At 35.0% G+C, this 25,900-nt stretch overlaps 1 protein-coding gene across 1 annotated transcript in view; it reads left to right on the top strand.

Moving 5' to 3' along the window:
* Positions 1-3,171: 3,171 nt before the first annotated feature.
* LOC123547121 (nucleoporin NUP42-like) overlaps positions 3,172-25,900 on the top strand; it is a 55,903-nt gene continuing 33,174 nt past the window's right edge. Inside the window, exons 1-2 of the mRNA XM_045333958.2 lie at positions 3,172-3,332; positions 23,280-23,487. Coding sequence (XP_045189893.2) covers positions 3,248-3,332; positions 23,280-23,487 — 293 coding nt within the window. The 5' untranslated portion in view covers positions 3,172-3,247. The remainder of the gene's footprint in view (positions 3,333-23,279; positions 23,488-25,900) is intronic.

Raw genomic sequence — 25,900 nt, 5'->3', positions numbered from 1 at the left:
CGCAGCTTCTGGTATTTCCTGATCTTTACTTTAGAAACATTAGGGTTTTCGTCCCGTGTCACAGTCACGTGACAATGGTTTCATTGCATTATGGTCAACCCTATATTTTTTCTTCAAGACAAGGGCAGTCTCACAAGAAGTGAAAGGCTCGAAATGCTGATAAAACATTGCTTTTTTTACATAGTAGTGGAGGCATTTAATACCTTCTAATCTCTATTAACTTTTTATTTTTCGCCATTGACGACACCAAAGCTTTCTAACGCCAGTGTTGGTGCATTTTATTCAGCGTCCTGTACCTGTACCAGGTCGCAGTTAATGAACACAACGTCTCAGAATAATTCTCAGTGTATATTATTTGTTATTCTTTTAAGGAAGTTACATTAACTGACAATATTTGAATAACATCACGTGTTTTCTAAATGATTAGTGTATCTTTAGTTTCATGCGAAATCTCTGGATAAACTTTGGTGGACAGTGAGAACACAACATTCCACTGTGGTTAATGCTATATGTTCATGCATATAATATTTATTAGCTATTTTTCCAGAAGATCCTATGCGACGAGGCCAAAGAACTGTCAAGATAAGTAGATTAATTAGGGCATTTTTTCGTTCATTATACTCTTGAAATTACAATTAATGTTCAAAACGCCTGTGTTCTGACGAGATTGAGTTGGTCAGACTTTCAGAATCAAGGACGTAAATCCATATTTACATCTTTGTTAAACTGAAATGAAATGAAATTGATAATTATTGTACGTGTTGGACAATCAGATAGACAGGGCCTATTTTTCAAATTAATGTCATGCCAGACATAACCATCTCTCAAAAAGGAATTACTAAATTATTGTCAAATATAACTCTCCATAAAGCTTCTGGTCCTGACAATTTACATGCTAAAATTTTGAAAGAATTTAAAGAAAGTATATCGCCAATTCTCACAATTACTTGATCCCACTTGATTGGAAACATGCAAATGTGTGCCCCGTTTTTAAAAAGGGAGATAAACATGATGTCATCAACTACATAACAACATCTCTAACTTGTATCTGTTGTAAAATATTTGAACATGTTATCTCTAGCAATGTTATGTCTTTTTTGGAAAGTAACAACATTTTATATGATTTGCAACATGGCTTTCGATCAGCACGTTCTTGTGAAACTCAGCTCATTTCTTTTATCCAAAACATTAGTAAGTTTCATAACAACAACTACCAGACTGATATTATCATAATGGATTTTGCCAAAGCAATTCACAAGGTGTCACATAAACATCTACTGTATAAATTAAAATACTATGGAATATCTTGTAATGCTCTCAACTGGATTTCTGATTTTCTGAAGGATAGAACCCAGAAAATAGTCCTAGAAGGTGAAATGTCAAAGAAGGTGTCTGTAACCTCTGGTGTACCCCAGGGCACAGTTCTGGGTCCTATACTCTTCTTAATCTACATCAATGATTTTGCTGACTATATAAAACACAGTACTTTAAGACACTTTGCGGATGATAGCATAATTTATAGAGAAATTAAAACCTTAAATGACTCTAATCTTCTTCAGTCTGATGTGGAAGCTGCTAGTAAATGGGAACAGGATTGGTTGATGCATTTCCATCCTGATAAATTTAACATCCTCAGTATTACACAGAATAATCACATCCAGTTTATTTATAAACTACATCATCATACTCTACAAAAAGTTCAATCATCAAAGTATCTAGGCGTAACACTTCAAAACAACTTGAAATGGGATAAGTACATAAACTCAATAACTAAAAACAAAGAAAAATATCAAACAGGGAGTGCCACGCACCAAAAGCGCAGCCTCCTCAAAACGAACCCCCCAGCTAATCAGTCCCTTGGCTTTCTGCATAGAAATTTAAAAATTAACTCTTCTTAAGTGAAAAAAAACAACATGCACATAAAGCTATAGTAAGACCAAAGTTAGAATATTCATGTACTATTTGGGACCCATATGCTAAAATCCAGATAGATCAAATTGAAAAAGTTTAGAGAAGGGCTGCTAGATTTGTCACTAATCGCTATCATAATACAAGCTTAGTTTCTGATACGATAACAAATTTGAATTGGCCATCACTAGAGATAAGAAGAATTAGAGCCCGTCTAATAATGTTCTTTAAAATTGTCCACCATGTAGTAGCTATATACCACCCGGAAAAGAATTTATTAATACCAGTTGATTCAAGAACACGGCATGGACATGGTAACATATGCAGCTTCAGACACACTGGCACATCCAAAGATTCTTATAAATATTCATTTTTCCCTAGAACAGTAGGTCAGTGGAACATGTTGCCCACTGTCGCACACACACCAGCCACAGTTGACTCCTTCAAAGCTTATGTCACTGTGCCTGTTCTAATCTCTGCCCTCAATCTTTAAACCGCTACCAGTGTACAAACTTTTATTAATGTAAAATTTGGAAAGTTTTATTGTTTTGGCACATTTACTGTACGAACTTGATGTAAAAACACCATAATTTTTATTCAGCGCCTACAAATAATCTTCAAAGTGATGAAGAGTGTAGTAATTAGAAGAAGAAGAAGAATGAAGTGATTCTAGTTTTTTTTTCGATTTTTTTTTACCAGCTACATATATATTTCAAGAACGGTTCTGCGTCACTTTTGATATATCCAATTAAGTTGTTCACATACGTATCCTGACATGATTTTCTTGTTGTTTTTTCACTGTTTGTCTATAATGCCCCAGAGTTCGATTATGTACAAAAAATAAATTGTCTTGCGTCGAATTTAACATTTGCATTTACAAATTGTAAACCAGTAATAAATACATAAGTTTCGTACATAAGAATTAGTTTAATAAAAACTAAATCTCTATTTATCTTAATAATCAGCAATTATATCATTTATTCTTCTTTTCATTTTCATTCCATTTTTTGTATAAATAATTAGCTTTGAAATTATCTTTTCAAAATTAACAACTAATTAACTTGTTTGCCACACAAAGTACATCAACAATAAAACGACCAACAAACAATCATTATTACACTGTAACAATAAGTATGACGAAACCACTTCTCATTTACTATATAAATTAAGTATGACGAACCGGTGATTTGACGAAACCACCACCATCCATGTACAGTAATGGTACGGTACGTCATTGGAAATAGGCAAAATTATTCCTTCACGAAAAGTTCATTTTATACTCTCACCGGTTTCATTTTGAAAATTTTTATAATCAAAATTTCTTTAAATTTAGAAAGTTATGGTTGTTTGTAGGTTTTTCCTACAAGGGAACTGTCGCTATGGAAACAATTGCTGGAATGATCACCCAAGTGGTGGAAACCAGGGTGAGTTTAGCAAATGTTGAATGTAATTGTTGTAATTACCGGATATCTCATTTTTCGTCTAGTCGTTGAATAGTCCAAAGTTGTACGCGAGTCGCGATATTTTGATAATTTTTGCACAGGTCAATATATCTCCTCCATGTACAACATAGGAAGGACTGTTTCTGTGGTGAACCTTCTGTGACAATTCTATGCAGTGATCAGGTAGAGCACACCATAGGCCCCATCTAACGGTATCCTTATGGTATAGCATTATAGAGTAAGAAAAAAAAGGTAGGACACTTCCAAAACACCAAATCTGGTTTGAAGCTAATATAGAACGGAAGGTTCAAACGATACACTTAATTAATTGATAATATGAAATTAGGTGCTACCTAAAAGGCAGAGCTCCCTCGAAAAAATCACCAGTGCCCCTTAAAAATTAAAGGAGTGTTGTTGGAATTGTCTGCAATTATGGATTCGTTTAGGGAGTTTATGTTCTATTAGATCTATTAAAATTATAAGTATTAATGATAATTCATGATTTCTGAATGCATGTTTTAGACTGCATCAAATTTAATTCTTGACATGTGAAGTACTCGAAAGATATTCTGTATATAATTAAAAGAAAGTTCGATATAGATTAACATCTGCACCAAGATAAAGAAAAAAACGTATTTGAATAATTTCTGTTATTCTTATTAAAACGTACTGCATCAACAATTTTACATAAATTATTATCATACTGGAAACCAGTCACAAATGGTAACTCCTTCAAATTGAAAAGCTTGAACCTTGAAAATTTCAAACCTAACAGAATCTCATTAGGCCAATAGCCAAAGGAATTCTGTCTCTTTGCGTGTGAATGTTTGGCAATGAGGACTTAATGTAAAAAGTTGATGTTCCAGTTCCAAAGTTAATAGAAATTAGAATTAACGTAATCCTTGAAATGACTATTGTAATTCTTTTAAATGTCATTATTGTCAAATATTGGTTCTTTCTGAAAGGAAGAATGATTGTGTCCAACTTTCAGTAAAAAATACTGCTATAATAGACGCCTGGTATGGGAAAATTACAGTCATTTACATGACTGTACAAAGCTTGTTTTAAACCCGAAAGACTAGCAATTTTTAAAAATTAATGATCAGAATTTTACCTAGAGAAAAACAGTGTTTGCCGAAATTCTCGAAAACCCCTGTTTATTTACTGAACTTCTATGTTAACATTTCTATGGCTTTTTTATGGTTAATCTTTTAGCACTATAGAACAGGGATGGTAGTAAGAACCTTTTTGATGTTTATTGATTATTCATCGCCAATAGTTTTAGGTTTTTTTTATAAACTCTGGTCAGTGATTTTAAAGCTAACGGGTAAAATATATGCGAACGGGGAGAAGAGCATTATTTGCTTTTCACAGTTCAATGCCTGTATATTTTGATCCTAAAGCTTTTTTGTTTAAAGTTATGTCTACTGACTACTGCACAGGCACTACATTGGAACCTGACATCAAAACTAAACACTAGTTAAATTTCACATGAATTACTTTAGTTATACAATATTTTCAAAACTCATAATAATACAAAAAAAAATGAAATAAAGGAACTGAAAAAAAAATATGGTCCAGGTGAGGTTCGAACTCACGACCTCTGGTTTTCAATGCGAACTCACTAACCACTACACCACTGTGGAGTTATGACATCATTAGGACAAAATTAAGTATATATAATAAAGTTCGGTAATGGCAGCGTGACGAAAGTCGTTTCAAAATGAAAATATTGTATTTTATTTCTTTTTTCTTCGTAGAAAATGTATTTAGCACTAATTTTTTATTATCAAACGCGCATTTACATTTTTATTCAATATTCAAAGTAGTAAGCGAGACGCTTTTGTCAACCGTAAACAGTAAGCGTCTACTGACGTCTTTATTGATTAATTACTATGTGCATAGTGCACATGAAAAAATCCGAACAACACCGATTCCAAAAAGTACCACGAATTTTCAACTCGATAGTATACACAGTTAGATCTCTCTATTCGTTTTCTTGTTCACACGTTTAACCGTAATGCGGCGCCGGTAGCTCTGCTATTATTGTAATAAACCTACGGCATAAGTTTGACCTTTATCACTACAGTATTTTTAAAGAAATCAGCGATTTTCCACGAACTTCAGATTTCTACATCTTCCCTGCTTGTATACATCTGGTTTGCAACGTAGTGAATTTGTAGTCCTTATTGTGGTGGTCAAAAATAAACCTTCAATATCGAAGGTATAAAATTTCGTGAAAATAAATTGAAAAATTTATATTCTGTACCGGCTTGGCCTGATATAATAATGTTGTGGCCACGCTTAGCAGCGCTCCTTAATTCGTCTAACTGAATTAATTTTTGTTTATTATTGTTTGCTGCTACTTTTTCATTCAGTTCTATTCAAGTAATGATGATACCGTTAGATGGGGCCTGTGGAGCACACAGTAATTAACAGATCAAATATAAATCAATATATCACCGGTAAATTTATATATTAACACATCTTTTAAGCAACATATCAGTCGCTTCATAACCTTTATTTTCTGATGCAGTTCATTTCAGCAAAGATTTCAACGATGGAGACAGAACAAAAGACTGTAAATTTTCATTTCATTTCAAAAAGGCAGTGGCTAGTGAACCGTCACCGGTGCAGCAGACCAGAGGTCTAGTGCACCGTCATTTTTATTATGTATAAAATATAGCCTTTACTTAGAGTTTAATTTAAAGATATTTTCACCAGTAATATGCAAGAACATAATTAAAAGAATGAAGTAAGATAAACCTTGACTTACCTGTTAATTCACCGTTTTACCTCAAAGCGCTGATCTCCGTTCTTCGGCAACAGTGGTGTCCCCGCCATTTACTAAGCTATTTCCAAATGACAGAATGAATTTTATTGATTTTTTTTTAATTTTCATGAATACCATGTATCGTTATTTTTGTCAATTTAAGTGTTATTGTCTGTATTTGGATATATATGTACATGTATTAAAATTGAAATTCGATCTTAATTTCAGATTTATTATGTCATTGACAACTGACGATTAACTCTTCGTGGAACAGGAAATTCGGAAATACTGACATCTTGCAAGCAAATATTTTATAATGTACATGTACGGTGAAAACTGTTATAATTTCAGTATTTGTTATATTATTAACTATAAAAGCTACATCTTACGACATCTATGATAAAAACTGTGAAAAACAAAAAAGATTAAGATCAATAGTAGATAATTAGATTAAGACAATAAATGGAGATCTACAAATGTAGACTTTGTTGGGTTGCTTGTTAAAATTATTTAATAATTGGATTGGGCGTGTTTGTCTTTTGTGTTGGCAGCTGTGATCATGAGAGAGTGAATCTGAAATTAAGTTCGGATTTCAGTTTTGATGAATCCAAATACAGACAATAACTAATTATAAATTGACATAAATAATTACTAGTATGGTATTTATGAAGGAATTAAAAGTTAATAATTTCTTTCTGTCATAACTGAACGCACTTCTTAAAAATCATTCCGCCATGATAAACTTTCTATTAATAGACCATATCTAATAGCAGCACAATGTTTTTATTCGGAAATATCTTAGTAAATGGTGGATAATACTGTTGCCGAAGAATCAAATTAGCGCATTGAGGGAAATTGTTAAATTGGTAAATTAAACGGTAAGTCAAGGTTTATCTAAATTTGAATTATCTTCATTCTTTTGTTAATGGCCATACATATAACCAGGGCTTGAGCTAGGGAGAGCGACTTGAGCGAAATAGTCACTTTGTAGCTCCCCACTTCGCTCTAAGGTAACATCAAAGCGAAATTCAAGTCGCCCGATTTTTTTTATCCACACACCTCCAGTTATCCGCTATCAGCCTGTTGACACTTGACTGGAATACACGAACACATAATTTAAGCTCCGCCTACTTCAGATTATGGAGAAGTGCAAAGGTGACAGTTGTTTTGTAAACTGACTGTTGATAAACAAAGCAGTAGGGATTTATATTACATAAGCTTACACATTCTTTTTTGACCTTTAGAAAGTATCTTACCGTGACTGGCTCGAGTAATTTCTTTAAATCCACTTAATTTTACTCGTATTTTTTAAAACCCAAACTTTAGAAACATAATATTATCACTGACACTTTCTGTGAATAAAATAACGTAACTGAAATTTACCCAGATTTTTGACACATGCCATCAGAAACTCAGTTAAACCTGTTTGACAACTGTTTCTTTTAATGTGTGCCAACACCAGCATATCAAAGAGACACCAGCAGATCAAAGAAGACGTGTATTCTGTGTGAGCATAGTGATGTCACTGCTATTGACATGTATTTAATTCATACACTTGTCATTTAAAGTGACCAACTTTGAGTGCAGTGAGCTTGATTTATTTTTTGCTGATATGGAATTAATTTTTTTAAATTGTATTCATATTTAAAGGGTTTTCTTGGTTTGGGGAATCATTGCAAAAGTGGGGGGAAAAAACCTTGAATTTGCAGTTTAAACACATTAGATTCACAAGGTTTAAAATGATTACTTTGAATTAATAAACAAAGACAGGAAATAATAAAAATAGTAACTTATATTAAGCATAATTAGTTCCTTTTTCAACTTGCATGTCATCGTGCTAAAATCTTTCAAATTTTCCCTAAAATCTCGCCACTTCTCCCTAAAATCTCTCCACTTCTCCCTAATTTTAGCTGAGGGAGAAGTGACTTCTCCCTAAAATCTTAGCCTAGCTTAAGCCCTGATAACTGTTGAAAAGATGTTACAATTATAGTTCAAAGAAAGGCTATATTTTATATATAACAAAAATGTCGGTGCACTAGACCTCGGGTCTGCTGCACCGGTGACGGTTCACTAGCCACTGCCTTTCAAAAAATGTTTGTCATGATGCGTTTGTACAATAAACTGCATTAGCATATCTGTATTCAACCACATACGCATGTTTAACAGTTTCAAATGCTATAAATATGTCAAAATATAACTTATTCAACTGAAAATGTCGAAATTCTTCTCCTTTCTTTTCCGAGGTGACAGTCACGATTGACTGGTTTACAACATCGTCATTCAGTTTCATCAGCAGCTTCTTAGTAATGAATAGCATCTCTTAGTCAGCATCAATCACAGGGCTTGCTAAAATAAATGATGGAAAAGTACCAGTCAACATCAAAATGCTTCCGGTGAATTGAAAGGCAGAGAAACGAATTGTCGACTTATTTTTGCATTTTCTGGGGTATTATATTCCTGAAGTCCTTCACTTGTATAGTTCTTTGAAAATATGTCCACAAAAGCAAAATTCGCAGCATTCGAAGTTGAAATTATATTCACAAATGTGCTGGTGTAAACAAAAATAAACCCCGGATGTGCATTTTATGGTGCGGTTTGACTGTGATTTTTTTTAAAACAATTTTACTTACTTTACATATATTGATTAAAAGTTGTGTTGATATATAAATTTACAGGTGATATATTGATTTATATATGATCTGCTAATGTAACTGTGTGTGCTGTACCTGGTGATTTTTAAACCGCATTATATATGATAGTGGAAAGGCAGTGGCTATGATTGCGGTACCGTAATCCTAGCCTCCGATTCTAGGATTACGGAAGTTCCATATTCCTAAAAACACCTATGAGGGTAGGCTAGGATTACGGAAGAATTTAAGAGGCATCAAATATATGTTGAGACATGTATAAATGTTGTAAACTTACCTTTTTTCTAGAGGTGCACGGCATTACTAGCAACCCCACCTGATAAGCCTTGACAGTGCTTATCAACTGGAATTTTTCCAATATCAGCCGGTCACTTGAATTATTTGTTCATAAAATCATTATTCATAGAGATAACAGATTGCATCATACACCTTTAGAAAGCATATAAAATTCTCTTTCCAGTGATATAAATTACTTAACAGACACTTTTGTAAGTTAAACCACATGGCTGTATAAACACAGGATGTTGACCTGTTTATTGCACCTCGCTGTTAATTGAGATCACGGACTATGATGCAAAGTACATGCATGTTTTGCCGACACATGCCGGTACCTAAGACCTAATTAATATTCACAATTTTAACGTCATGTGAAAGCTGATTGGTCGATCTTTCAGTAGGCGTTTGAATTTTAAATGTGGGCCAACCCTTTCCCGAGATATAGTTCGGCGAAAATTTAATTAAAATCACAAAACGGGGAAAATTATTTTTCAGAAAGTCTTCATACAGAATTGAAAAATTAAATCTTTTATCTTTAATTTGATACCAAAAACATGTTTCGGAACCAATTCTAAGTATACTGCATTTTGATTTGAAAAGTATGACCCTTGAACCGAATCACGTGATGCAATGCTGTCAAAATGGCGGCCGATTTAATTTTCCAAATAGCGGTATCGTTAAAAGGCTTCGTCTTGAACACATACAACGTAAAAAAACATCATAGTCGACGTAAATTAGTTGCTAAATTAATTATTCATACGAGAATATTATTTTTTTTTAAATAATACGATGTAAACTTGCAGTAGAAAGGGGATTTTGTGATTGAATACAGTTCGTCTTTTTCAGCTGCACCATATACTATTACCCGCCGAATATTTTCCGTTCTACTGGGAATCAAATTCCATAATTGCATGTAAAAATCGATTTGTATTTGATTGGAAACATATTTCACGAAACATATTTACAATAAAAACAATCATTTGTATTATCACATAATTTATGTTATGCTGTGGTCACAAATTTCTCGTGACCACTTTCGTTATCGAGGTGTTTAAATATTCGGATAAAACGATTCGGATTACTGGCAAGCTGTGTATCATGTTCAGATATTTAGGTGTGATATACAAATTATTTTTGGGGGACATCCATATGTCTGCTGTTAGTATCATTGTTGAACAATGAAAATGGTTTTTTAAATAAATCATTTACATTATTAATATTATTTTTTTTAGGCAATAGATTGTGAAACTTTGACCATTTCTGTAAGTTAATTAAATTTCTAGGACTGACAGAAACCCTACTTGCTGAAGGATGTATATCAGTTTTTACAGTATATCAAACGGTGTGTCTCTTGAACTTGAAAATTATTGCGGCACTAAGAATTTGACTAAGAAGCAGTACATTGACATCCTATATTCACTATTCAGTGAAGCTGCAGGTTACCCGAAAGCACTGTCCATCCAACAGCAACTATAGGAAAATCATCGAACATGAAAACATGCACTGACAATTTAAAGTTTACAGAAAGTTTCATTCCATGATCTTTTAATTATAAAAAGTAACACAAAGTGGAACTTACACAAAATTACTATGATATCATGCTAAAAGTCTTGACCAGTTTAATATATATTAAAACATTTCCATCTGAATTATGATGATATTTTTTTATGAAATTAAAATGTATTCTAAATATTTTAGTCGGCTTCTGATAATGTTTTAAACTAAACAATGTCTTTTATACTGAGTATATCACTGTATGCATTTGCTTTTAGAAACACTACACTATGATTGATGAACATTCACAACATTGTATCATCATACTGATTGTTGAAAATTTAATTGCTATATAATTTTATGTGGGGACTGACAAAAAAAAAAATACTGAATTTCCTCAAGTTTTCCTGTATTATGGCAGTGTCTGTTTGCTTAATACAAAAACTGATGACAGAAATGGATTCTACAGGAAACATCCTATCTGACTGTGAAGTTTCATGAATATAGCATAAAAAATGAAATAGTTATGAAGATTTGAAGTTAAAAATTCCCCTTCCTTCGGTCCGTGAATGCGAGTTGATTTCCTATATAATATACTGGTAAAAATTTCCACAAAAATGCAGCTTTTTCCAAATTTCAATTCCTCAGAACTTTTTTATTTTTTTTAAGGCCTTTAAAAAAAAATTAACTTCTGAGTTAGGTCAACACTGCCCTTTAAGATGTATTTAATTAATTTAGCTGGGGTTGCTAGTATTAGGTATACTGGTAACCGTGGTACCATCTTCCCGTGGTACGATACTGCGGTACCATCGGGGAATACCAATATTTTATCAACATTATCCCTACTTCTGTTTATTTTTAATTTACTTTGTCTATGTAGCCTACCGTAACAGCAAATGACACCATGCATGATTTTCTGATTTATATCTCTGGAATTCCCATGCTACTGTTATTAGTTTCCACAAATAACCACCCAATGGTACAATTGAACATGCATGATCGACCGCGTGATCCCCAATCAAAACCTTCGAAAACCTCCGGATTATTCCATATAGATGGATGACGTCATGGGTGTACAAAGTCTTGTTTTTACTTTGAGTCTGGTAAATTCGGCGAGTCCCAACTTCTTGTTTAAATGATGAAATATCCCGGTTATGTATTTGCATGTATTCAAAAAGAAATAAATAGAAATGTTGAGTTGAAATTTATTATTTTTTGTTTGAAAACAATTTGATGAAGCCTTCATACTATTTGTAAACGTTACTGGTTTATCAAATGGCTGCACGAATCGAACTTCAAACAAGCGCGACCTATAAAAATGTGACCCAGTGCTTCCCTAGAGACAATATGGTGTCTTCCGACGAATACACACTGGTAAAAATTACTAAGGGTCATTAATCTAGTCATTAGTCAAGTTATTATTCCAGTGTATTTTTTTCTTTGATTCTAGTCAAGTAACTAAGTCTTCGTTGTTGCTCATAATAAATTCTTTCTGAGAGTTTTTCAATATTTTTATGACCACTACCATAGGCTTAGCTGTAAGTCTTACGATAAAAATGGTGGTATACCGTGTTTATTAGGAAAAAACGTGGTATACGCCGGTATTTTTTTCAAGATGGTACCCAGCCTTATTTTTATACGCCCAAAGGGACGTATTATGTTATGACGCTGGTGTCTGTCCATCCGTCTGTCCGAGCTCACATTTGCATACTTAGGTGGCTATAGGAACAATAGGTAACTGTACTTTTTATACGCCCGTTTGAAAAACGGGACGTATTATGGGAACGCCCCTGGCGGGCGATGGGCGGTTGGGCGGGCGGCGGCGCGTCCACAGACCTTGTCCGGTGCATATCTTCTACATGCATGGAGGGATTTTGATGAAACTTGGCACAGTTGTTCACCATCATGAGACGGAGTGTCATGCGCAAGAACCAGGTCCCTAGGTCTAAGGTCAAGGTCACACTTAGAGGTCAAAGGTCAAATTCAAGAATGACTTTGTCCGAGCATATCTTCTTCATGTATGGAGGGATTTTGATGAAAGTTGCACAATTGTTCATCATCATGAGACGGAGTGTCATGCGCAAAAACCAGGTCCCTAGGTCTAAGGTCAAGGTCACACTTAGAGGTCAAAGGATACAAGAATGAAAATTCAAGAATGACTTTGTCCGGAGCATATCTTCTTCATGCATGAATGATTTGATGTAGCTTGGCACAGTTGTTCACCATAATGAGAGGGAGTTCGTGCGCAAGAACCAGGTTCCTAGGTCTAAGGTCAAGGTCACACTTAGAGGTCAAAGGATACAAGAATGAAAACTTTGTCTGGAGCATATCTTCTTCATGCATGAAAGGACTTTGATGTAGCTTGGCAAAATTGTTCACCATCATGAGACGGATGTCATGCGCAAGAACCAGGTCCTAGGGTAAGGTCAAGGTCACACTTAGAGGTCAAAGGATACAAGAATGAAAACTTTGTCCGGAGCATTTCTTCTTCATGCATTGAGGATTTTGATACAACTTGGCACAAATGTTCACAAGCATGAGACAGAGTGTCATGCGCAAGAACCAGGTCCCTCGGTCTAAGGTCAAGGTCACACTTAAAGGTCAAAGGTCAGATACAAGAATGACTTTGTCTGGAGCATTTCTTCTTCATGCATGTAGGGATTTTGATGTAACTTGGCACAATTGTACACCATCATGAGACGGAGTGTCATGCACTGGTCCCTTCTTTTGAATTACTTCCCTTTGCTGTTACTATAAATAGCTTATATTGTAACTTTTTCATTACAAGTCGTAGGGAAAAATCGAGACCACTTTTCTGTAGTACAACATGCATGTTACATCCAATTCTGAGGTGTATTTTGAGCTATCTCTACCTGGTAAGGATTTTTGTGTGGACTTGTAATTTTTTTTTTTTTCGATTTTTTTTTTTTTTTTTTTTTTTTTTTTTTCTCTTTAAAGATTAACTTCCCTTAGTTGTTACTATAAATAACTTACGTTGTAACTTTTTTATAATTGACCGTAGGGAAAAACCAAGACCACTTTTCTGTGGTACAACATTGATATTACTTTCAAATTTTGGGTGTATTTTAAGGTATCTCTACCTGGTAAGGATTTTTTTTGTGGACTTAGAAAAATAAAAGAATTACAATAATTTCTAAAAAAAACAACATTGTAAACAACTAGAAAATTAAAATTCCATTTGCAAATACAGGTGCTAGTGTAAACAAATTTGCAGTGACGGGCGTATATTGTGACATTCTGCACCCTTGTTCTTTGATGTCATTCATTCCGTAAGGCTTTTATGTGGCTATTTTTCTCTTATGTGGCTAAAAGAACAATAGAGAGAACAAAAGAGTAGCCACATAAGTATCCATATGTAGGAACGTCTGTTAGCAATTTTGTGTCCGCTCTGTAACTCTTGAACCCCTTGATGGATTTCAAGGAAACTTTACACAAATGTTCACCACACCAAGACGATGTGCAGAGCGCATGTTTTGGATGTCTCGCTTCAAGGTCAAGGTCACACTTAGGAGTCAAAGGTCATATCAGTTTGTTTCGTGTCCGCTCTGTAACTCTTGAACCCCTTGAAGGATTACAAAGAAACTTGACACAAATGTTCACCACACCAAGACGACTTGCAGAGCGCATGTTCCGGATTACTTGCTTCAAGGTCAAGGTCACACTTAGGGGTCAAAAGTCATATCAGTTTGTTTCATGTCCGCTCTGTAACTCTTGAACTGCTGGAAGGATTTCAAAGAAACTTGGCAGAAATGTTCACCACATTGTAACGATGTGCAGAGCGCATGTTCCGGATGACTCGCTTCAAGGTCAAGGTCACACTTAAGGGTCAAAGGTCATATATGACTTTGCTTTGTGTGTATTGCTCTGCATTGCAGTGCTCTTGTTTTTATTTGGCAGATCTCTTTTTTGTACTTACAATAATTTTTTTTTGAATTATTTCCCTTTTATGTTACTATAAATAGCTTATTTTGAAACTTTTTTATTATTGGCCGTAGGGAAAAACTGAGACTACTTTTCTGTGGTACAACATGGATGGTACCTCCAATTTTAAGGTGTATTTTTACAAACCTGTACCTGATAAGGATTTTTTTGTAGACTTTGAATATTTTTTTTGTGGACATAGATTTGTTTTTTGAAATTTTCCTTTTGTTGTTCCAGTCCTTTGGGGCTACAACAGTCAAGTTCTTAAAATTTTGCTCCCATCCTATGATGTAAGCCTTCGGGCGTATATTGCCCTGCTTGGCGGCGCTCTTGTTTTCACTTAAAATAGCGAAAATGAAATACAAAAACGTATTCGGGTGTTGATTTCGCCCGATTCTATATGCGCGGAAATCTAAAGTGACAGGCAAAATTAAATCATCAAATTTCAAGTAATGATTATTTTCAAAAATATTTTTGAGCTATTATTAAGAATATACATAATTCTTCATTTGTCTGCCAATTTTCAAATAAAAAATATATATATATTTAGTGTGGTTTTGGAAAGAAAAACGTATGTATATGGGTGTTGATTTCACCTGTTTCTTTAAGATTATACTAACCCGAAATGGCTGATTGATAACACAAAATAATAGGGCAGGCATGAAAAAAAAAACGCTATTTTAAGTGAAATAAGTAATTTTACAATAACATTTATGCATGTCCTAACATAAATTTGATGCCTCTTAAGTACTTCCATAATCCTAGCCTATCTTCATAGGTGTGTCTAGGAATACGGAACTTCCGTAATCCTAGAATCGGAGGCTAGGATTACGGTACCATAACCACTGAATGGATTTTTATGAAACTTGGCCTGGGTGTTCCTTAGGTGGTCCTCTACCAGATTTATAAAAATGGTTCCACTTTGTTGGGGCTGCCAGAGCTAAAAATAGAAAAATCTTGAAACAACATCTCCTAAACGGCAGGTCCGGTTTCAAAATAATTTCACTTGAATGGTCCTTATGTGACCATCTACCAAGATTGTTAAAGTTACTCCAATTTGTCAAAAAAACATGGCCACCAGGGGGCATGGACACTTTTCCCCGTATGTATATTGTGGAATGTTTATAGTGGAAACTAAAAAATTTCTTGTTATAGTTATACTGCTGGCCCGATTTTAAAATCATTTCAGACAAATGGTCCTTGTGTGACCTTCTACCAAGATTAATCAAATGCTGGCAAGTGATTATGCCTTTGCGACCAGTGAAGACCAAGATCAATCATGGTCTGCACTGTTCGCTATTCAGTCAGTAAATTTTCAGTGAACACCCCTTCAAATAATAAGTGGTATTGCCCACATTGAATAATGGACCAGTCCATTTTAGAAATTTGACAGCCTTATTATAACTGATTGTTAACTGCATTTACACCTTGAAAATTTACTAATAGACCTTTATCACAGACACGGACATGGAAATGTAAATGTAAACTTACTCTGTACAGCAATCAAATTTGAGGGTTTTTTCTCAAACATATTATTGGAAAATGGTAACTTATTGTACTTAGTGTGTATCGAGAATATGTATAATTATAATTACAGCGCATTGTCTTTTAAATTGTGTAGAGGTAAAGTTTAATCCTGTAAAGTTGCATGCTGTTCATGCTTACAAAAACACTGATCTTTGACATAATTGAAATTGTTTGGGAAAGGAAAGGGTGTTCTTAAACAATTAAAAGATACACATGGAATTTTAAAAAGAAAGGAATATGAATTGAAATTACAAAGATAACTGACAGTCGATGTAGGAGTGTAATTGGGTGGTTTAAGGATCTGGGTGTTTGGGAGATACTTAAAAATTAGAAGAACATAAAACTTATTTATTTGTTGTCTCATGTTTTGGTAGTCAGGGTGTAAGAGTCAGAGGGATGGAGGAAAATAGATACTTAGAAACAATATCAGCTATACGGCCTGTGAACACTGGATTCACATACTTTTGTTGGCTAGTAAAGTAAGTGGAGGAAATCTCTAATGATACTTCCGAGGAGGCTCTAAGTAGCAAAAAGACTTCTTTCTTTAACAATTTGGAACCTTATTTCAGTTAAACGCGCAATATAGTTCTAATCACAGATGACTATAACTTACATTTATGAAGATCGATTTTCAAAGATTACCTGTTTTACGTTAGCACTATCGAGGGTAGTGATATACAGCCTGTTCAAAACGAAAATGAAGTTTTGCAATATATTCCGCTCCGGTTAGTAAAACATTAGTATTTCACAGAAATAGTACCTATTTATTTGAGAGGCTTACTTTATTACAAAATAAAGAATATGCTTAATTTCACAAAATGAAGCCATTGCCAGTTGTACAGGCGTAAAGAGTTGGAGCATATGAGATATCTACCCTTTAACAAGATCAGTTTTTAAGAAATGTTGCTTTTTAGCTCACCTGTCACAAAGTGACAAAGTGAGCTTTTGTGATCACGCGGTATCCGTCGTCCATGCGTGCGTGCGTGCGTCCGTCCGTCCGTAAACTTTTGCTTGTGACCACTCTAGAGGTCACATTTTTCATGGGATCTTTATGAATGTTCATCTTGATGATATCTAGGTCAAGTTCGAAACTGGGTCACATGCGGTCAAAAACTAGGTCAGTAGGTCTAAAAATAGAAAAACCTTGTGACCTCTCTAGAGGCCATATATTTCATGAGATCTTCATGAAAATTGGTCAGAATGTTCACCTTAATGATATCTAGGTCAAGTTCAAAACTGGGTCACGTGCTGTCAAAAACTAGGTCAGTAGGTCAAATAATAGAAAAACCTTGTGACCACTCTAGAGGCCATAATTTTCATGGGATCTGTATGAAAGTTGGTCTGAATGTTCATCTTGATGATACCTATATCAAGTTCGAAAGTGGGTTACGTGCCATCAAAAACTAGGTCAGTAGGTCAAATAATAGAAAAACCTTGTGACCTTTCTAAAGGCCATATTTTTCATTGGATCTGTATGAAAATTGGCCTGAATGTTCATCTTGATGATATCTAGGTCAAGTTCGAAACAGGGTCATGTGCGGTCAAAAACTAGGTCAGTAGGTCTAAAAATAGAAAAACCTTTTGACCTCTCTAAAGGCCATATTTTTCATGGGATCTGTATGAAAGTTGGTCAGAATGTTCATCTTGATGATATCTAGGTCAAGTTCAAAACTGGGTCACATGCAGTCAAAAACTAGGTCAGTAGGTCTGAAAATAGAAAAACCTTGTGACCTCTCTAGAGGCCATATTTTTCATGAGATCTTCATGAAAATTGATCAGAATGTTCACCTTGATGATATCTAGGTCAAGTTCGAAACTGGGTCACGTGCCATCAAAAACTAGGTCAGTAGGTCAAATAATAGAAAAACCTTGTGACCTCTCTAGAGACCATATTTTTCATGGGATCTGTATGAAAATTGGTCTGAATGTTCATCTTGATGATATCTAGGTCAAGTTCGAAAGTGGGTCACGTGCCGTTAAAAACTAGGTCAGTAGGTCAAATAATAGAAAAACCTTGTGACCTCTCTAAAGGCCATATTTTTCATGGGATCTGTATGAAAATTGGTCTGAATGTTCATCTTGATGATATCTAGGTCAGTTCGAAACTGGGTCATGTGCGGTCAAAAACTAGGTCAGTAGGTCTAAAAATAGAAAAACCTTGTGACCTCTCTAGAGGCCATACTTATGAATGGATCTGCATAAAAGTTGGTCAGAATGTTCACCATAATGATATCTAGGTCAAGTTTGAAACTGGGTCACGTGCCTTAAAAAACTAGGTCAGTAGGTCAAATAATAAAAAGACCTTGTGACCTCTCTAGAGGCCATACTTTTTATGGGATCTGTATGAAAGTTGGTCTGAATGTTCATCTTGATGATGTCTAGGTCAAGTTTGAAACTGGGTCAACTGCGGTCAAAAACTAGGTCAGTAGGTCTAAAATTATTAAAATCTTTTGACCTCTCTAGAGGCTATATTTTTCAATGGAACTTCATGAAAATTGATCTGAATTTTCACCTTGATGATATCTAGGTAAAGTTTAAAACAGGGTCACGTACCTTTGAAAACTAGGTCAATAGGTCAAATAATAGAAAAACCTTGTGACCTCTCTAGAGACCATACTTTTCAATGGATCTTCATGAAAATTGGTCAGAATTTTTATCTTGATAATATCTAGGTCAAGTTCAAAACTGGGTCACATGAGCTCAAAAACTAGGTCACTGTTTCAAATAATAGAAAAAACGATGTTATACTCAAAACTATGTGGGAAGAGGTGAGCGATTCAGGACCATCATGGTCCTCTTGTTTATTATTGTGATTGTTGTAAGAAGGCATTGAGAAGGTTTACTTAAACATTAAACCAACACTATTACAAAATATGAGGTTTAATGATTATAGGGCAGGGCTTTTTTTCCCTATAAATCTACCTCCGGTAAAAGGAGGTAATCCCAATGCCAATAAGTATGTTTTTTTCCCAAAGTTGCATTTAAAATTCCCAAATGATTATACCTTTTAGGGTTTTTGCTGTTTTAAGATAGTTTTGCTAATTTGTATGTATATTTAGGTAAATTATAATACTGTTGAACAATTACTGAAATGCAATTCATTAATATTTCACACAAAAACACATTTATGTAGATTTTGGCAATTTGCAAATTGTCCCAATTAAGATAATTTCCGAGAACATTTTCCCAATTCCACCAGTGTCGGTGGCATTCCCAAATTGATGAAAAAAAGGCCTGTAGGGGAAGTTACTAGAAATATTTAGAAGGTGGCCAACTTTGACTCAAGAGCAAAGAGCAAAACGGACACAGTCGGTGTCACAGAGTACATATTAGAGAGATCCTTATTCGCTTAAATTGATTGAGCTCAATTACAGTAAGTAACAACAAGATGTTACGACAAAACGTTGTTTATAGGTAGCTTTCCAATATAGAACGGCTTGGATATATATGGGGTAGCTGTTTGTTTGTTACTGAAAATAGAAACACAGGTTTTCGGTCAAGAGTTTGGAATGACATATTATCACCAAGCATGAGAAATAACATGGTTATAAAAACATCAGCTTGCAATTGCATTACAGCTGTTTGGATCAAAGTCGCTGTATCTAAATTAATAGATAATATTCTGCCATAAACTATACTTATTTGAGTGAAAAGACCTAGCAATGGTCTATTTGAGTCGAGTTCAGAATTGTTTCACCTATACAAAAACAGTTACCGTCCAATGAATTTAGTTCAAAATGTATTCTTTGAAATTTGCTGTATAAATTGCGTTGTTTGCCGATAGACTGTCAAAATAACTCTCAAAAGTAAAAAATGGTATTTTATCAAATGGCAGACAATAAATAAAATTACAGGTATGTGACGTTTAATTAAACTGAACATGGTATTTTTTCATCTTATGTATATGCAGATATAAAGTGTTCGTCTGTGTTCTCCTTGAGGGCAAGATTCATTCGCAGCAAAGGACAGCACTGCCAAGAATTATAAAGAGATGTTGTGCCTTGATAATTATAATTACGCGAAAACCTTTGTTATATTAATATCTTAAAAAAAAAACGAATCCCTGTGGTTACAATTTTTGTGTTTTGAGAAATTCCCCAGATATTGACCATAGTACATAGTACGATTACATTGTCAGTGTCCGTTATAACGGTCTAATACCTGTACTGTGTACTGTACTAAGTAAGGTCACAGTGTGCTCTTTTCGCTGACAATGAAATGCAAATTTGGACAGTTATACAGTCAACAGTTATGCAGCACACTATAATTATGTGTGAACTGATTTAATTTGTAATTAATAATCCTGATAGATCTGATAACTGACATTTATTTATTAGATAGTCCTTGCTTCATTGTCATAAAACTTTCATTTTTTTATTTTAAATAATGAATCTGACTTACTAAGTATTGCCCTATTTTTACCTTAATGTATGCCCTATTTTTATCTTAACCTATGCCCTATTTATACTTGACTTAGGTCTAAAAAAATTGTTTGTTTCCAGTATCCTGACCTACCCTAAATTTTTGGCCCAACCCTAAATGTTATAAATGTTTTTGGCCCAACCCTAAAGGCCTTGGAGAAGATTTTTTTCAATATATGGCTTCCATTGACTTAGGTATTTCTCAATGTCAGATATACATTAATTTTATCTATCAAAATTGGTGTAAATTTTTCACCCCAGCCGTGAATGATGAAGGAATGTAGGACAGTGCTCCTCGAAGTTCAAACCTCACCATACCTCTGCTGAATATGTTAATGCAGATGAAATTCCCCTTTTGACTTCAAATGTTTAATCAAAGCTGTACTTGAAATGGTATCAACCTTTTTTTGAAAAATTACAATATTTTAAGGTGATAGTTGTCTGAATTTTAACATAATGAACAGGAACTGTGTAAAGAAATCAAAGGGATTTTTGTCCAGTTTATTCTAGCAATAATATTTATACTCAAATCCGTGGTCATAAACTTCATTAATTTTAATATGTCAACATGGAATAATCATATCATAACATATATTTATCACATTTCTGGATGTTTTAATTATAACAGTTCAATTTAAGGAAACAATGTTTAATGACAACTGTTGTAATTATTTAGAACTAAAATTTTACGGCACATTTGTCATAACATTTTATGCATATGACCGCTTCAGATCTCCTTTTGTAAATCGTACTTTTATGTAAAGAAGATTTAAATCATTAATATAAATGGTAATAAAAGAATGTTTAATATGTTAAAGAAAGTTTGCAAATTAGAAATACTATCATAAATGTCAAGCAAAATATGATCGTCCTCTATATAAACTGCTTTTCATTATGGTTAATTTATCATACAGTCACATGTAATGTAATACTATATGTAATGTAAATGTTAAATCTAATAAAATATACATTCTGTTCTCAGTGTTCTGTTTTATGTCTCACCTAGTTTAGTTCACACCTTTCGTGATCCAAGTACTAATGTGAACTGTTTGTAGAAAGTAAGAGTTGAAAAGTAATCAATTTTAATCAAACTTGCACACAACTTGTATTGCATAATATCTTTTCGAAAACATCATGGGTTACAGAGTTGTGTCCCCTTAAAGGGCCAAATTTCCTTATTTTGGATTGTGAACACGATAGAGACCACGTTTTACAATCAATTTTATTCAAACTTGCACACAACTTGTATTGGCATAATATCTAGGTTCCTTTTGAAAACTGGCCGGTTCCAGAGTTATGGCCCCTTAAAGGACCAGAATTTGCTTTTTTGGCTTTTGCAGCCGTATGGAGACTTCATTTATGGTTTGATTTGATGCAAACTTGCAGAATATCCATCAGATCCAATCATAGGTTCCGGAGTTACGGCCCCTAATTGACCTCTGAAAGAGACAAAATTTGTTAATTTTTGCCTTGTGAACACGATAGAAGTGACATTTTACATTCGATTTTTACCACACACCCGCTGGCTTAGCTCAATAAGGAGAGCGCAGATCTACGGATCTCGGGGTCGTGAGTTAGAGACCTGGGCGAGGCGTAATATATGTTCTCCGTGACAATTTGATAAAAGACATTGTGTCTGAAATCATTTGTCCTCCACCTCTGATTCATGTGGGGAAGTTGGCATTACTTGTGGAGAACAGGTTTGTACTGGTACAGAATCCAGGAACACTGGTTAGGTTAACTGCCCGCCGTTACATAACTGAAATATTGTTGAAAAACGACTTTACCCCCAAAACAAACAAAATCCCCTGAAAGGGGCAAAATTTTCTATTTTGACCCTTTCAGCCATATAGAGGTTTCATTTATGCTTTGATTTGATACAGACTTTCACAGAATGTTTACCTTGGTGATCTCTAGGCCAAGCTAGAAACTGGGTCATGTGGGGTCAAAAACTAGGTCACCAGGTCAAATCAAAGGAAAAGCTTGTTAACACTCTTGAGGCCACAATTATGACCCTATCTTCATGAAACTTGGTCAGAATGTTTATCTTGATGATTCCTAGGCCAAGTTTGAAACTCGGTCATGTGGGATCAAAAACTAGGGCACCACTCAAATCAAAGGAAAAGCTTGTTAACACTGTAGAGGCCACATTTATGACCCAGTCTCCATGAAACTTGGTCAGAATGTTTATCTTGATGATTCCAAGGCCAAGTTCAACAGGTGGCAGCTATTCTGCTCACCCCAGTATTGTCGCGAAAGCTGGGTACTCATAAGACCATATCTCAGTAACCATATCTGATTGGACCAAATCTACCAAAGTAACCAAGTTAGATAAATCTTGGTTGAATTAAGAATAAGTTTCAGCTCATATTTTAACCCTTACCATGCTGGACATGATTGGTTTTGCCTTTGTGATCAGTGTAGATCATGATCACCTTGCACATCTATGCAGTCTGATCATGATCTGCACTGTTCGCTATTCAGCCAGTATCTTTTTGGTAAGCACCCCTTTTAACAGTTAATGGTACTGTCCAAATTGAAAGATTGACAAGTTCATTATAGAAATTTAGCATGGTAAGGGTTAAAGTTTTGAGTGCAGCTAACCTTAACCCTTAGCCTGCTGGCTGCAGATGATTCTGCCTTTGCGACCAATGCAGACCAAGATCAGCCTGCACATCCGTGCAGTCTGATCATGGTCTGCACTGTTCGCTATTCAGTCAGTAAATTTTCAGTGCAAACCCCTTTGAATAATAAATGGTACTGTCCAAATTGAAAGATGGACCAGTCCATTATAGAAATATAGCAGGGTAAGGGTTCAAGCTCGCTAACATCTGCATATACATTACAGGTTTCAGTATGACAGCCCAGAGACAGTTGTTTGGTGGTGGTAAAAAAGGTGGTGCTGGCGGCAGTGAGGGTGGGGGAGGACAAAAAGTGTCGTTCCGAGATTCCTTTGGACAAAATCAGAATCCTTACCGATGGATATCCCAGGATGCACAGCAACAGAGTAGAAATACAATGGCAAATACTCAGCAGATGTCGGCTGCAGACATTGTGTAAAGTTTTTCACTTCTAGTGTTTTGTTCTTGTGATAATTTAATTTGTACAAATATTTTTGTTAAAAGAAAATCTTTAAAAAAAAAAACGACTTTGGAAGGCAGCCAAGAAACATTATAGCAGATTCAATATAATTTGAGTCAGTTCATGAAAGGTAATTAAATGTTCAACATCCCGCATGCACACTAGCTCAGGCTTAAAGCGGAATATTGTATTTTAGTAGTAAAATTGAATGTTCTCCCCCATGATCCTGAAGGACCAGAAAATATAACAACAGACTTAAAGCTTTGACACTGACTTAGTTGAAACTTGATTTCTGGAACTTATCTTGATTTTAATTATGCCCCACTTCTTTGAAGTGGGGCTAAATTGTTTTGCACCTGTTGGCCCCATAGGTATGTCCATTGTTTGATCAGTCCGTCCAACTGTCTGTCTGGAGGTAGAGTGAATGGTTTCCGCCCAATAACTTGAGAACCACTTGATCAAAAACCTTCAAACAGGCTAGCATGATAGGGCGTATGAAGTAATGACCCCGATAGTTAGTTACTCATAGGTCATGGTCACATGGGCCTGAACCTTGAAAACAGTTTCTGCCCAATTACTTGAGAATCACTGGACCCAAAACCTTCAAACTTTGTAGCGTGGTTGAGCTTATAAATGACGACCCCTGTAGTTTTTGGGGTCAAATTAGCTCAAAGGTCAAAAGGTCACTGGGACTGGAACCTTGAAAATGGTTTCCACCCACAAGTTGAGAACCACTTGACCCGGAACCGAGAATTAGGCTCCACATGACAGTGTGCTAGAAATTATACATCTGCATTTGCAGTATAACAAGTTTGCTCCAACAAGCTATCATGAGGGGCTTTTAATTATGTTTTACAAACAACATGTGTTTATTTTGCAGTTGAGAAAGTATATGAAAGGATTTTAAAGGCTATTTTACATAAACTGTACATGCAGAAATTCACAACTCTTGTATTTTAAAGGAAAGCAATTGAAAGCATTCAAAAAAGACAAAAATGACATACTCGGAAAATGGGTTAATTGTTTCAAAGAATTTAAAAGTTTTTGACTTTTAAAATTAACATAATTATGCGTTTATGAAGTATCAGTATATAAATGGGATAAACTTAACCGTTAGCCTGCTGGAGGCAAGTGGTTCTGCCTTTGCAACCAGTGCAGACCAAGATCAGCCTGCACATTCATAAGCTGATCTGGTCTGCACTGTTCGCTGTTCAATAAATTTTTTGTGAACACCCCTTCAAATAATAAATGGTGCTGCTCAAACTGAAAGATGGACCCGTCCATTTTAGAAATTTAGCGTGGTAAAGGTTAAGATTGATATGGCTTTCAGCAGGTTAAACTGTATCTGACGAAAAACATGATAATGAAGCTTACACTTTGAATAGAAATTATAGTTTCCACGGTTTTAGTTCACCTGAACATTGTTCAGGGTGAGCTATTAGAATAGGTGGATGATCCAGTGTCCGTGGGCCATCGTCCTGCGTCAACATTTTTTGCTTAAACATCTTCTCTAAAATTACTGATTAGATTTACACCGAACTTTGTCTGTAATATCCCGGCATGGACCTCTATCATGTTTGTTCAAATGGTTCACCTTAGCCCCTTTTAGGGGATACAAGAGGTAAAAATAGAAAAAAACCTTTAAACAACTATTTTTTTCATGAATCGCTCGATGGATCTTCATCGAACTCGGTCTGTAGCATCATTATTAGGTCCTCTCCAAAGTTTGTTCAAGTGGGGGCACTTGGCCCCTTTTAGGGGCTGCTAGAGCTAAAAATGGAAATACTGTTAAACAACTTCTTCTCATGAACTGCATTGTTATAAGGTCCTCAATTAACTTTGTTCAATTTGGGGCTCCTTTTTGGGGCTGCTAGAGCTAAAAACAGAAATGCCATTAAACAATTGCTTGATGTATCTTCATCAAACTTGGGCTGGAGTATCATTATAAGGCCTTCTATCCAAAATTGTTCAAATTGTGGCACTTGACCCCTTTTAGGGACCACTAAAGCTAAATCTAGAAATTCCTTTAAATGTGCTAAATGATAGAATTTCCAGGCTTTAACTTATATTCTGCTAAATTTCTAAAATGGACTGGTCCATCATCCAATTTGGACAGTACCATTTATTATTCGAAGGGGTGTTCACTGAAAATTTACTGACTGAATAGCGAACATTGCAGACCATGGGAGGTGCAGGCTGATCTTGGTCTGCACTGGTCGCAAAGGCAGAATCACTTGCCGCCAGCAGGCTAAAGGTTAAAAAAAACAGACATAGGCCAGTACAAAGAAAATGAATAGAACCTCGTCAGTTACTCCAGTGAGCCCATGGGCTCAAGCTGTTGATGCTAAAGCCAGTGGATTGTCACCGTAGATAAGATTTTTCTTTTAT

This window comes from Mercenaria mercenaria, chromosome 9 (assembly GCF_021730395.1).
Source record: "Mercenaria mercenaria strain notata chromosome 9, MADL_Memer_1, whole genome shotgun sequence".
NCBI classification, from domain to species: domain Eukaryota; kingdom Metazoa; phylum Mollusca; class Bivalvia; order Venerida; family Veneridae; genus Mercenaria; species Mercenaria mercenaria.
This window is presented reverse-complemented; position numbering and strand designations above follow the sequence as displayed.